Raw genomic sequence first — 14,414 nt, 5'->3', positions numbered from 1 at the left:
ATATAGCTACATCTTAAAGCTAGTGCATCCTCATGTGTTCAAGAAATAAACATCAAGCTACAAAATATTATCAAAATGATTCGAAAACATCTACTTTATTATGTACTTGTATATAGAGGTTAAATTATATTTGATATTAAAAAGGAAGATTTGCAATATATTACATAAAAGTTTTAGAGTGAAATAATTTTTAATAACCATTTCTTTAACAATTAAAAAATTAAATTAAAATAAAAAAAAATCTGTCAGAAGTGGGATTCGAACCCACGCCCTCAGAGAGGACCAGAATTGCTCATGTAACTGTTTAACACAGTCAAGGTATACCTTGAGTCTGGCGCCTTAGACCGCTCGGCCATCCTGACAGTTGATATCATTCACATAAATGTGGATCGAGAGGTGATTTAATTTCGATAATATAAAATAGATACAATAGAAACTTATTTAAATTTTTTTTACGTAAATAAATATATTAATTAAAATTTTTTTTTACGTAAATAAAAATATTAATTTTAAGATTTAATTTTTTATGAAAAACGGATCAACCTTTTGAAAATCATAAACTCTTTTATCATAATAAGAATATAATAAATGCAAAAAATATAGAAGCGCTTGAAAAGATTTGAATTTCAATTATTCTAATGCTTGTTTATAGCATCTTTTAATCAAACTATGGGTCACAACCTATCTTTGGATCGCCAAATTACAAAAAAAAATTATTTAACAACAAAAAGTATAATTTTTTTTCTTCAACGAATGGCAGGAAACATTAAAATTACGAATAAAAAAATTAAAAGTGGGTCGCAACAAAGTTATACACAAATTAAATGGGTCCCAGAATGGAGTAGTTTGCACACCACTGCCTTAGTTTATTTTAATTAAAAATTAGTAATTAATTATGAGTATTGATATCGCAGCCAACTAATTAGCCGTTCAGTTAACAGCCTAGCCTTTTTACTAAACGGTGCCGTTCAACTAGATGGCCTGAATGATATTTAGCCGTAGCGTCTAATACAACATTTAAGGAACTGACTGGCTGAAGCTTAGGCCATTCACACAATACAGTGACTATTTGACACAAAATTTGAAATATATATTAGATTTTGTTTATTTCTATAATTTAAAATCTTATATATTGTTATTTGGTTAATCACATGTAAGTAATTAAAATATTATTTGCTAACGCAAGTTAAACTTCATAGACAGTTAGATCCACAAAGAACTTTGTTTTTAAAACCAGCATATCTGTTATTGCGACACTGATTCACAGCAGGATTGTAACTATATTTTCGAAATCCTTGGACACCAAAAGGTGAATGACTTGTAACAGCCTCGTTCAAAGTTTAACTTTCTGAAATTTCGTCGCATAGTTTGTATCTGAGTACTTCAATCCTTGAAATGAATGCCAGTTTTGCCAACACTATATTAACAGTGTATGGGTTTCAGCACCCAGAAAGTGGAACTAAATTTAAATGATTAGGCTAGTCAATTGAATGGCTAAATAAAGTTGAACGGCGTCGTTTAGTAAAAAGACTAGGATGTTAATTGAACGATTAATGAAGTGTTGGCTGCGACATCATTGACATCGCATAAATTCGGTGTAAACTCAACCCCTATCAAGTCATATAATTCCCATTGCGTGAATATAACGTATGCATTATTTACTGAATGAATGTTACAATTACATGCAAATTTCAAAACACATTGCGTGCAAATAGATGTCAAACTATTTAAAAAAATATGCAATAAATAGAGCGTCGTCGTCTGACCTACCCTACCTACAATTATTTACATAACGGTAAATTATTGAAAATTGCATGTTATATAATTTACTTTATGAAAAACTTTACAAAGAATATTAAGGTCGTTGTCTTCCTAAAACACCAATGGTCAACCGTTCAAAATTTTGGTTTTTCTTTTTTTAACTTGGTACAACTAGATCAATAATAAATAATTGATGATTGAGAATTTGATACTCAATTCTATTAGCTCTTACTTCCATTTACCAAGGATCTTAACCTCATTTCATTAATAATAAATTAGTTTTTTTGAAAATTTCCCGAACTTTATTTAAGTTTAACTCGAGTAAGAGACGGCCAATCGACTTCAAATTTTCATGGTCATTGAATTAATAAATAATATCATTAATAAGTACTAAAAAAATGAGAATTTTCTGACACAATGCCCATAGCGAGACAACAACCTTAAACATATGAACATTGAATTTCGTAAAATATTCAAAACAAAGTTTTCTTTCACGAGATTTAAAATCGGATAAAAAGCATAACGTATATTTACCTGAGTAATATAGAAAATAAATTGTTAGTTTAGTTGGAGGTTGCCAATAAAATCGTAACTGCCTATATATAATAAACAGAATCGAATCCAAAAAAAGGTTTCTAGTGAAATATGCTTTTTAAATGTGAGAGCGAAACGGTTTGGAAAAATTGGAAGCTTCCCATGCGTTGAATAAATTGATAGAAAATATGCGATTGAATCACGTGGCTAATATATAGAAAAAATTGTTTCCCAGTCTCAGAGAATACAATATCCACATTTATACTTTCGATTTACAGAAATTTCTTACAAAATTTTTTTTCTGTAGCGTTTGTCACTTACAATTTCTTTACTCTAGTCAACAAGCATCATTTTGCGACGAACGAGCTCAAGTTCTCGGAAAATTATGATTAAAGTGTCGTTGCATTCGGAATTATATTTAACAACTTTTCGACAAAATTATTTTTTACAACTTTTCGACACAAATGAATAGGTTGTAGTAAAATTTACAAAAGTTATAAAAAATTTTATAACAAAAAAAGACGACGTTTGGTTTATTGCAATAATTTCGGAAACTATTAAATTTATCCGAAATTTAAAAAAAAAGATCCTCAAAGAGCAGGAAATTTGCTAAAAGATAAGTCCTTCTCCCGGAAGTCTACCACCAGTATTTATAATTTTAATTTAGAGGTGAAAATAGTGCTGAAAGCGTATTTTATTTAAAATTATTGTGAATATGTCTGTGAATTGTTTTATTTCCACGCTATTTTCTTAATTTAAATTTCTTTTTAATTACAGCTTCCAAGACATTTAAAAAAAACCAAATCTTTTCTCTTTATGTTATTAAATTACTTATAACTTTTGTAATTTTTATCACAACCTCTTCATTTGTGTCCGAAAAGTTTCTTAACATAATTCTGAATCAAATGATACCTTGATCATAATTTTTAACGAGAATTAGATCAGGTTTGTCCAAAAATGGTGCTTGTTGATTAAACTTCTATGCCTACCGTTTTCCGATGATAGGTTATAATTAAATTCATTCAATGAAAAGTTTTATACAACCTTGGAATACTGTTTTTTTTCTATGAAACAGAGAGTGAAAATGAAATTTTTAATTATGCTTATAAATAGAAGTTATAAAAGTATCCAAACTACAACTCTTCACATTCCTATAACTCTTATTCAAGAACTTACCATTAAAACGAAATCTTCAACTTTAGTATTTGATACTCGATCATTCAAAAACGATTCAATTGCGTTTGAAGTATGATCGATAACTTGCTCATAAATATTTTGACCTCGATCATTATGAACAATTGCTTGTGGAATTTGATTCAAACCCAATACATGCCATACATCAATATTATCAAAAAATGGATATTGTTCGTAGTATTGTAATTGATGTGGTATCGATAACAATGAATATAAACGATAAATTAATAATGATAAAAATAATTGTTCTGGGCAATTATCTTTCATTATATTGGTTGACGTCATAAATTTACGATATAAATTTGTAAGAAATATTAATTGATTGTAACATAGTTCAGATGTTCCATAACTAAAAAAATGAATATAATTAGTCTTCTATTGAAAAAAAAAAAACATTGTTAAAGAAAAATTTATGTGAAATTAAGTTAACAATCGATTGCAATTTTTTACATCCAAGAATGACTATAACAGGGCCTATATATATTTTTACCCGACTGTCAAGGCGTGGTTATATTTTTCGCGCGTATCTTGTATGTATGTATTTATGTATTTTTTGTATGTATATATAAATGGTAAATAATCAGGTGGTCTAAATTGGAACTACTGAAAAAGCGATCCACTTCCTTTTTAATAGTACAAATTTATATCACCAGTTCGCGGGATTTATCTGATTTGAATTTGAATATTTTTATTGGCCTTACAAAATGGTAAGTACAACTATTGCCATCTGGTAGTCAAAATTGTAACTTCTGAATCCGGGTCTTCTTCTGATTTTAATTAGTACAAATTATTATCGCCAGTTGGCGAGTTGCACCTCTAATATTTGTTTGTAAATTTTTGTATTCTTCAAATCCCAAGTGTCCTGAAATAGGTAATTAAACAAAAAACAAATTGGCGAATTTCCGGAGCGAAATATTAACTCGTTAATAAAAAAATAAACCAAAACTATCGAGTAGGGTATCAAAATAAAGAAATTAAAAAGGAATTGCAAAAATATGCATAAGTCATATGTTTAAACTTAATTAGACGTTTAAGTAAATTAAATTTAATAAGTAACACAGTTGTTGTTCATAAGAATGTGACGAGACCAAGAACATATATATGTATATAAGGACGTGAAACTCAAGTGGAAAGGTTAGCAGGAAAAAAGCACCTATTTCGTTGCGTACTTTGCGCACATCAGGTTGTCATTGTTTTTCTCGTTCAAGAAAAAGACAGCATGATGCACATTACCAAGTACGCAGATATGCGCCGTAAATTCAGCCACGGGCGCTTGCAGCTCGACATAGGAGGTTTCATGTTCAAAATAAAATAAATAATTTAAAAAATAAAAAAAAAACCGATTGTGTTAAATAAAAACTGAAAAAAAAACTAGTCCAATAGTTTATACATACCGATTTTTAGCAGTCGGGACTCATTAAAATCTAGACCGGCTCAAATCTTCCCAATAATGGGCCCCGAAAGCTAAAGTCGCGCGTTATATAAACCACAGGACTTGTTCTTTTTTTCAGTTTTTATTTAACAAGACGGGTATTTTGTTTTTTTAAATTATTTACCTTGATGTATTATACTATAATATTGACTGACATATTATAAGAATAGAATACAAGAGAGAACAGTGAGAGTGTCTGCAGTTAAGAGAGAGAACGTTGCCGAGCTACAGTGTCATTTCCTCTATGGTATCGTTATCATGTGATACATAAATTTACGGTAGCAGCGTTTTATCTCTTACCTGCGAACACTGTCTCTTATGGCTAGCATAGGCACTCGCACACTCTATTATTATAATATCTCTATGTTAAAATTACAAAGAAGGTCTTCATGAAAAAACTAAATGAAGTTAATTCCTCAAAAAAGCACATGAAACCACAACTTAAATTGTAATTTTGTTTTGAAAAAATAAGAAACAACTTTTTAATTTAATGGGGTTTCTATAAATTATTAGTTACGAATTTGGGTAAAATACAGCCTTGTAAGTATCCTTGCTAACAAAGAATGGATCCCTGCCGTTCAATTGGTAGAACACTACCCACAATCATCCGAAGTCATGAGCTGCATACCCAAGGAGATATATACCTTGATATATATACCTTGAAATCAATTATTGATGATTTTTTAACATCATCTATAACTTAAAAGTAATCAAAGTAAATGAATGCTGGGCATTTCCGTTAATAAAAATTAACTTTGCCACAGCCTTGTAGATAGCCTTACTAAACAATGGATGGATATAAGCTTTAAAACATATACAAAAAAGAAATCAATTAAACATGGTACATATATTCTTACAATCAAATAACAGTTTTCAGAAAATATTAAAAACTTTAAAACATTTACTAAAATTGTAATCAATATTTTTGTCTAATGATAGCCCCATATGTAAAACACTGTATTTTATTATATGCATTTGATCAATTTTTAAGGATGGTTATTATGCTGTATCGCAATCAATTTCGTGCGTAGTTGCAAAATTGATTAATCAAGGTCATTGAGCACCTTGACAATAACAATAACATTCAAAATTTATTGCCAATTTTAAAATTTCAATTGCATTATTTTAGTTTATATTATTTACATTGTATGAAATATACAGAATGATTCAGAACAGTATATGGCATTATTATTTTATGTTAATTTCTTAAACATAATCTAAAAATTGGACCAATATATGGTAGTTAGTACATGGTCTTTAAAAATGGAATAAAATATTTTAAGTCTTGATTAAATTAAAATGCTTGTGTGTCAATTTTGGTTAGATAATGTGGAGTAGATAATTCCACATTTGTGTGGACTGCTTAGAGAGCGACCAAAAACCACGTGGCTCAATTTCTGCGTCTTTGGAACCCTCCCTCCCTCTATGTAGCCTACCGTACTATGATTCGCTCTCCCTCGGATAGAAAATAGTTTTTTTATTATCAAGTTAGGAAGACGTTTTATAATTTCTGAAACACTGGAATTAAGGTTCTATAAGAATATGGAGTTCCTAAAATATAAATGTAACCAATGCAATGGTTGAAATTAATATATATACCATATACCGCAACTAAAGGTGAAAATTATTTTCAAAAAAATATATGAAGTAATATACGTAGCTTGACTTCATTGTTACCATCCCCTGACATAGCTCAGAGTTGCGTTTGAACTAACCCCCTTCCCCTCGTAGGGTGTACTAAAAAGAATACTAATTTTAGTAAGACTGCTCTACATGACTTATTGTTCACATGACTTTATGTACTCAGTCCGAATACACGGCGCAGTCGAATTTTTCAAGTTATATCAATTTTATCTTTTATTTCGGTATGGAAACATTTAATAACTTTGGCCGACCGGTCAACCGATTGAGTTGACTAGTTGACTAGACATTTCTTGAAACGTCAATTCAGTACAATTTTAACCGTAATTCGCTTCACACCAACAACACGCCGAAATAGTGAAACTGTACATTAGAAAATAGTTTTTCAGCTGTGTTAATTCAACGTAAATATCGTCGAAAATGTCGTAGCCAACAGACACCGTCTGACTACACTATTCGTCGTTTGGTGTACAATTTCGTAGAGTATGGGATCCGTTGAACTGGTTGAAGCGGTCAGAGAGACACAAGATCCATGAAATGCCATTGCATGTCCAAAAAGTGACTATTTAGATCAAAACGCAGGAAAAAGGGCACATTTTGTTAATTGGCTAATAGAGGCGGCCACTTGATTGATGTTTTATTCAAAAAAACCAAATAAATTGCAAAGGACCAAATTGAATAAAAATACATACTACATATACCTACAGAAATCGGTTTTTTTTTTTCAAAGTTATTCAATGTATACATACCGACATAAAATATGGTGCACCCTATATAAACTCATAAGAAATTATACTAAGTTGATGTTCATTTCTCCCCAAACATCCCACTTGAAGAAATGTGCTAAGCATTCCCGAAACACGCAGTATCTTTATATGTGTATATTTGGGAAAAAATTCTGATAAGAATTGTTTTTGATATATTTTATTTAAATAAAATTTTATCAACTTTGCAAAATGCATTTTTCGGATTAATATTTTGTATGGAAAATTTATTATAATTAAAAATTTAATATGAGTCAGCTTTGGTCTGTCCGGTAGGTCTGTGAAGCATCACATTGTTTTCATTTCAATGTTTAAGTATAGTGGATTTTCGTCAAGAAACAATAAAACCACTCGTTGAACAATAAAATTAAACATTTATAAGGGAAAAAGTGTTGCAAATACAATGATTGATGATTCTCCTAAAATAATGGAAACCGAAATAATAAAATTGACTTCAAAGTTTATCTTACAGAAAGTTTTAGTGGTCTTACAATGTAATGAAATTAACATTTAGATGAGAAAGGCAGCTCTCTAAACCCCACGAAACCTACATTAATACCCCTACACCTGTAAAATCCTGCTATATATATTTTAATATAATCAAGTAACAATTTTTGCAAATGGGTCCCTAGCACCTAGGCACAGGGTAAGAGATGCTATTTTAAGCAAATTAAGCTTTAGGATCCTATCGAAGCCAGGTTTAAGGTCGCCCCCTTACATTCCAAGCCCGACACTATGCAGGTCCTCTATAGACGCCCTACAAGGATCATCAGAGATCCCCATTTTATGGAGGTGGTAGTTCAATGTAAAGTGTCCTGTCAAGACCTCCCTTCTCAGAAATGATCTAGTGAGTTCCAGGTGAGCACAGTAGAATGGCCTAGCTGTGGTTATTCACAGTTTGGCCTGTCGCATTGGGTTCACCTAACAATACAATTTTTTTTTTATGTTTGATTAGAGAAAGATAAAAGAAAAGTAGGAATAATTAATTAAAATTTTAAACTTACCGTCCTAATATACACCATAAATCAATAGCCAAAAGTGCTTTCCAAATATTTGGCTGTAATATTGACTCTAATAATATACCCTCCAAATTTTGAAAACTGACATTATTTAGCGTTAAAGCAGCAACTGTTAAATGTGTTAACAGTAATTCATATAAATCAACAATTATTGGTGCATCGCCCGTATCACTTCGAATTGGAATTTTTAAATCAGTACATAGTTCTGGATGACCTTCAAAAAAAATAGAAGTTTCAAAATAAATCGTACATGAATCAAAATGAATTATTTAAAAAAAAAAAAAAAAAAAGAAAAAAAAAAAGTTTATTACATTTTGATATTATTTCAAAAATTATCTTAAATATATTTCGTTTTTCTGAAATCCATTCATCATTATTTTCCATTTTTGGAAAGTATTTCAAAATCGATGATGTTAAGAATAAAAATCCAATTTTATTCTGATCAGTTTGTGTTACTACTTCATATTTTCGAAAATAACTCTAGATAACAAAAAATAAAAACGGTTAAATCGAAATAGATTATATCAATATTTTGAAAATTTGTATCCACCATGATTCGATTCTGACATTCTCCTTTATCTGGGATATTTTGGTATAAAATTAAGTGTGTTGTTTTACAAAAACAAATTCAAGTGGAATAAAGGAACTCACATTCCCTTATTTAGCATTTTTTCGTCCCAAATATTTCGCCCAGTTCGGAGGGTTTTATTAAATTAATAAAATTTCTACAAGACAACGCTAAATTTGGATTTCACACGAAACCATAAATGCTCTCCAGGATTTGATTGTGTTAAACTTAGACACTTAATTTTATCTCAAAATTCACCAGAAAGAAGAATAATATCCCAGAACTCGATTCGTTCTGGCTAGTTTGATTCTAATCAATTCATACCTCGATGAAAGTTGAATTTTTTACTGAAATCATAAATAACGGTTCAGTACCAATGATTAAGTGTGATTCTATTGAATCAATTACGTCTAATGGAACATTTTTTGAATTTAAATATGGCGCTGAATACCTATAAACAAAACAAAAAATTTAGTATGCAAAAGTATATTGGAAATTTTGTTAACTTACTCGTAAAGAATAATTTGTAAATCAATTAACTTTGAAATACATAAATTTATATTTTGTGGAAATGATTCACAAAGTTTTAGAATCAATTTTAATTCGAAACTCCCCTCTTTCAACTGTCTGGTTATCATTTTTGAATCTTTGATTTGCTATAAAGAAAACGTTTATTATACCTCGGCAAAAACAGATAATAAAAAGCTTTTGGAAGGAAAGAAATTTATGCAAACCGGACTAGTAATTTCTTTTAAAATATTTTCAATATTTGCCGCTAAAAATGAAAGCGGTTTTTCGATACTAAAAACAGTTTGCAGATTGTCCGCATTTTGTTGAAGCAATTTTATAAAACCTTTCCAATGTTCTGCCATTGTTTTCAAATCTAAACTTACAACAATTTCACCAATTAAAACTAATGTGTCCAAAACTAAAAAAATTTTAATAAATCAGATAATTTCTTTTAAATTGTAAGCAGCATTCACTATAAGAAGGTCAATAAAAGCGGCGCGCCAATATCTTCACTTTGATCAACCTCTCATAGTTTTTCACAGCTTTATTACCCAAAAAATTACCTTCATTTAACAAAGCAATTCCTTCAACTTCATCGTAAATTAAAATATTATTTAAAAGTAAAAAAAATTGAATATTTAATTCACTTGTTTTTCGAAATAAAGTTGTTAAATCTGTTACTAAATTCGAAAAACTTTTTCCATAAATTGTCTCACTAAAAATAAATTTTCACATATTAAGAAATTAATTACATATAGGTTTAACAACTTACATAGTTAACTGTTTAAATATCTCATATATACTGAAATCTTTTGAGTTTATTTTAAAAAGAAATTTAAAAAAAAAACTAATTTATATTTAGAAAAAGTTTTATTTGTCAAAACATGGACTGATTGATTTATGAAAAAATTTGGTTTCTGTGATTAATATTTTGAACCCTTATAAACTTTAAGCTGAACTTACAATATCCTTATATACAGTGTGTCGCATTTAAGATATCTTAAGGGTGCAGCCTTCATATGAAGGCACCCTTATATTTTCGTTATTTATAGAAATATCGATTTGAAACTTTGCAAAGTCATACAGGCTGATGGGTCACATTTTTAAAGATACTTAACCGAAATTATAACTTTAAACTCAGCCTACAACATACTGACAAATAGTGCCGATTCTTAATATTTTGTCCAGCGTCAGTGATGGTTAGAGATATCGAAAAAAACTATTTGAAAAAGTTGTTTAGGATATTTTTTTATACCCATATACCGATTTTCCTGACAAAATTCATATTTTTAATTATTTCATTATTTTGGTCCACACTCAAAATTATTACAAATTTATTGAAATATTTGAATATAACACTTTAACTTATTAATTTGTCGAGTTATTACATTCCATAGCACAATAATTATAAAAGTTTATTTTTTAATTTTATTACTATACTTAGTGAGCTATGAAATGTAAAAACTGGACAAATTGATAATTTAATATTGTTATGTATTCAAATACAGTCAAACCAGGGTAAGTGCACTAGAAAACTCTATAAGTGAGAGTAATAGCCAGGACCCGTTATTTAAACCTCCCGAAACCTCTATTAGCGAGAAACAGAAACCTGTATGAGAGTCGTTTTTCTTCATGGACCTCCGTAAGTGAGACTGCTACTTATCTATACCTCTATAAGCAACAGTCGAGCTTTATTTATTTATATTATACATACATACATAAAATATACACACATACAGTAACAAATGACAAAACAAATTACAAATTTAACATCTGCTATTTTATGACTCATTCTTAAATTCGAGGAACTTCCTACCATTGTTTTTGCTGCGTACCTCTATAAGAGAGAAACGCTACCCATGTATCTGCATTAGCGAGAAACTCGAGTTAGTGAGAAACCTCTATAAGCGAGAATGAGATTATGCTCCCTTGAACTCTCGCTTATCCAGGTTTGACTGTAATTCAATAAACTTGTAACCATTTTGAGTGTAGACCAAAATAACGAAAATCGATACTTTCTAATCAAATTTTTCAAATTGCTTTTTTTTTCGATATCTTTAACCATTTCTGGCGCTAGGCAAAATATTAAGAATCTGCCCTATTTGTCAGTTTCTAATAGGCTGAATTTAAAGTTCAGATTTTGGTTAAGTAACTTAAAAAATATGACCCATCATCCTGTATAACACACTGTATTAGATATATAGAATATAATTGACGCAAACCTTTCTTTACAATGTGTATAGCACTGGAGTAGAATATTCGCAACGGTTTTTGGCAAACTTTCAATTTGCATAATATCAACTTTATCCCATGAAATAAACTGGGATATCGCATCACCAATAATATTCAAAATAATCAGGCATATCTGCAAAAAGGTTATTTTTAATAAGAATCAATATTTGATATATTTTTAGGAGAGTCTCTTACATTTAAATGCTTTTTAATTTCTTGAGAATTGTCCGTATTTAATTCTTTGGTCATTTCGCTAATTTGTTCCAAATTCTATACAAAAAAAAGATACATTTAAAAATTTGAAACGCAATATAAATTAACAAATATTACCTTTTGAAATAAATGAGTAATAATTGGACACACATATTGTAGCAATTTCGTTTGGACTTCATCCATAGAAGTATATTTTAAATAGCTACTAAAAGATGATTTTACAGTTTCTAAAACATGTTCGCAATCTTCAGCAGTTGATACAGTTGATAAAGAGTCGTGAATTAATGAATTAAGGAAAAATTATGCTATAAAATAAATCATTCTGTACATTTGTAAAAAAAAGGATATGAATAGAGTTTTCCAAATTACATCAACATTATCGTCGTTCATTTCGAACATAGGTGTATTATTTGATGAAAAAATTGATTCTTGTGAGCTCATTTTTATATATTTTAAATTTTACCGCATCAAGTGGTGCACTCTAGAAAAAAAATGGCGGGAATTTTTCTTTGACATACAAATAGGTTAAATTTTTGTATAATCAACAAATAAAAAGTTGAATTATTTTAATAAAGTATTTAAATGTTTCAATTATTATTTTATTGCTCAGAAATTAAAGTTATAGGTTAGAAATTATAAAAAATTTTGACAGTTCAATGACAGTATGGCAACAACTTACAAAACAAATTTAAAAAAAATGAATAGTAGTTTATAAACAAAAATTTTTATTAAACCATTTTTATGGTTACCAAACAGTTTGACACAAGTCTTATCGCCCTTACAAGTGTGTCCATCATTCGTTCAAATTTATAATTAAAAATAAAGATGGCTGATTTTTATTGATAAATGTCAAACAAACGTCATCATAATTTTCAAAAGCTTTTTGTTATTGGTTTCTGACTCATAACTACTTGAATTAGTATGATTATTATAATTTGAATCTTAATGGATTCTGAAATCGGAATAAATTCATCGGATTTTTACATGTGTGGAAATAAAAAGGTAAATTTTTATTATTTGACATTTGATAATGCATAACCTCAATGTTTCTAACAAATTCATAGAGTTGGTAACCACAATATGGATGGTTTTATTACTCAATCGGAAATGAATCATGTTGAAATAGAAGAAGTATTTATTAAAGAAGAAGAAGATGAAGGCTTCGAAATTGAAAATCATGAAATTGAATATCCACAATGGTGTGAAAATGAAATTGAACAAATTGAGGAATTCTGTGTACCGATAGATCTACCGGCAGCCCCAAAAACTAAAGACACGTCCGTGCAAGTCCCATCCCAAAATGAAATATTTAATCATAATTTTATGTCGATTGTTACACACGAAGATTATATTTTTTTAACTGGATTTAATCGTCTTGAAATTCAATCCATGTTTTTTGTACTACGATTACATCAAAAACGATTTTCAATCTATGAAGACTTTTTATTTATTTGTTTAGCAATTTATCGTCATAATATTCCTCACGAGATGGCGTCATGTATGTTCAAAATGGAGAAACAACAAATTGCAGACATATTTGTTAATTGTACGAACGCTTTATATGAAACGTTAAAAAATTACGATTTTTGGAAACATCGTTTAACGCATGAGATACAATACACCGCCATTTTTAATTGTGTTGAAATTCCTGTTGCCATATCACAAAATCCAATGGTACGAAAACTGACAAATTCACATACCGCATGGAATCGACATACGTTTAAATTTTTAGTTGTGACAGATGAACGTGGCTTTATTGTTTTTTGCTCTGATTTGTATGGTGGATGTACTAGTGGACGCCATATTGTTATGTCTAGTAATATTTTAGATAAATTACGAACGAATGAAGTAATTTTATCGGATAAAGAGTTTATTATACATGATATTTTAAGTAGTCGACAAATTGGTATGGATGTGGCTTTATTTATTAATAGCAAATCGCCATGCTGTATTATGCGAGCGTATCAAATTGCGCAGAGTTACGAAATATTAAAATCTACATTAGAGGAAGATTTATGGTATATAGCTAATCGAATTGTTTATAATTGTTATATGTTAGCAAATTTTAAAAAAGGCAAATTTTGGACTGGAAATTGTAGTGCAAGCAATTTATTATCGTTAAATTCGGTTATGAATTTGAATAATACTAATTCTACCACTATGTGTAAATAAGACTTACTTTTAAGTGCAATCAAAAAAAAAAAAAAAAAAAAATTTAAAAACACGTGTTCATTAAATTTAGTCAGAATAAATAATTTTATAATTTTGTATTTTAAACTATTATTTTACCAAATTTTCTTCAAATTTAGAAAGAAAAGTTATAAAGAAAGAAAATTTATTTGATGACCAAAGAACTTCATTTTTCTCATCTTTCAAATATCCCACGCTCCTCCATATCTTATTATAAAGATACTGACAGAGAAGTTTTTTCGGGGTGATTGAAATGTATTAATGGAATCAATAGGGCTTTTCATTTACAAAATGATTCTTTTTATTTCGGACTGTTTTCAATCAAGTAACGACATATCTTATATTTTTTATCCTTG

General features: G+C 29.2%; 2 protein-coding genes and 1 non-coding gene across 3 annotated transcripts; 1 reads left to right on the top strand and 2 right to left on the bottom strand.

Moving 5' to 3' along the window:
• Nucleotides 1-243: 243 nt before the first annotated feature.
• Trnal-caa lies at nucleotides 244-362 on the bottom strand. Its single transcript has 2 exons — nucleotides 325-362; nucleotides 244-288 (listed from the first exon to the last, which is right to left on the bottom strand). It is a non-coding gene; the product is annotated as a tRNA-Leu (tRNA).
• Nucleotides 363-11,805: 11,443 nt separating this feature from the next.
• LOC123301250 lies at nucleotides 11,806-12,338 on the bottom strand. The gene is made up of 3 exons (XM_044883984.1): nucleotides 12,217-12,338; nucleotides 11,986-12,144; nucleotides 11,806-11,925 (listed from the first exon to the last, which is right to left on the bottom strand). The coding sequence occupies exons 1-3, from the start codon at nucleotides 12,307-12,309 to the stop codon at nucleotides 11,806-11,808; spliced, it is 372 nt and encodes a 123-aa protein (XP_044739919.1). The 5' UTR covers nucleotides 12,310-12,338.
• Nucleotides 12,339-12,791: 453 nt separating this feature from the next.
• LOC123301249 lies at nucleotides 12,792-14,040 on the top strand. The gene is made up of 2 exons (XM_044883983.1): nucleotides 12,792-12,870; nucleotides 12,933-14,040. Exon 2 carries the CDS (start codon nucleotides 12,949-12,951, stop codon nucleotides 14,038-14,040), a length of 1,092 nt encoding a protein of 363 aa, XP_044739918.1. The 5' UTR covers nucleotides 12,792-12,870; nucleotides 12,933-12,948.
• The last annotated feature ends 374 nt before the right edge of the window (nucleotides 14,041-14,414 follow it).

Source organism: Chrysoperla carnea, chromosome 5, assembly GCF_905475395.1.
Source record: "Chrysoperla carnea chromosome 5, inChrCarn1.1, whole genome shotgun sequence".
In the NCBI taxonomy this organism is placed as follows: domain Eukaryota; kingdom Metazoa; phylum Arthropoda; class Insecta; order Neuroptera; family Chrysopidae; genus Chrysoperla; species Chrysoperla carnea.
Note: the sequence above shows the minus strand (reverse complement) of the source record. Positions and strands in the feature narration are given on the sequence as shown.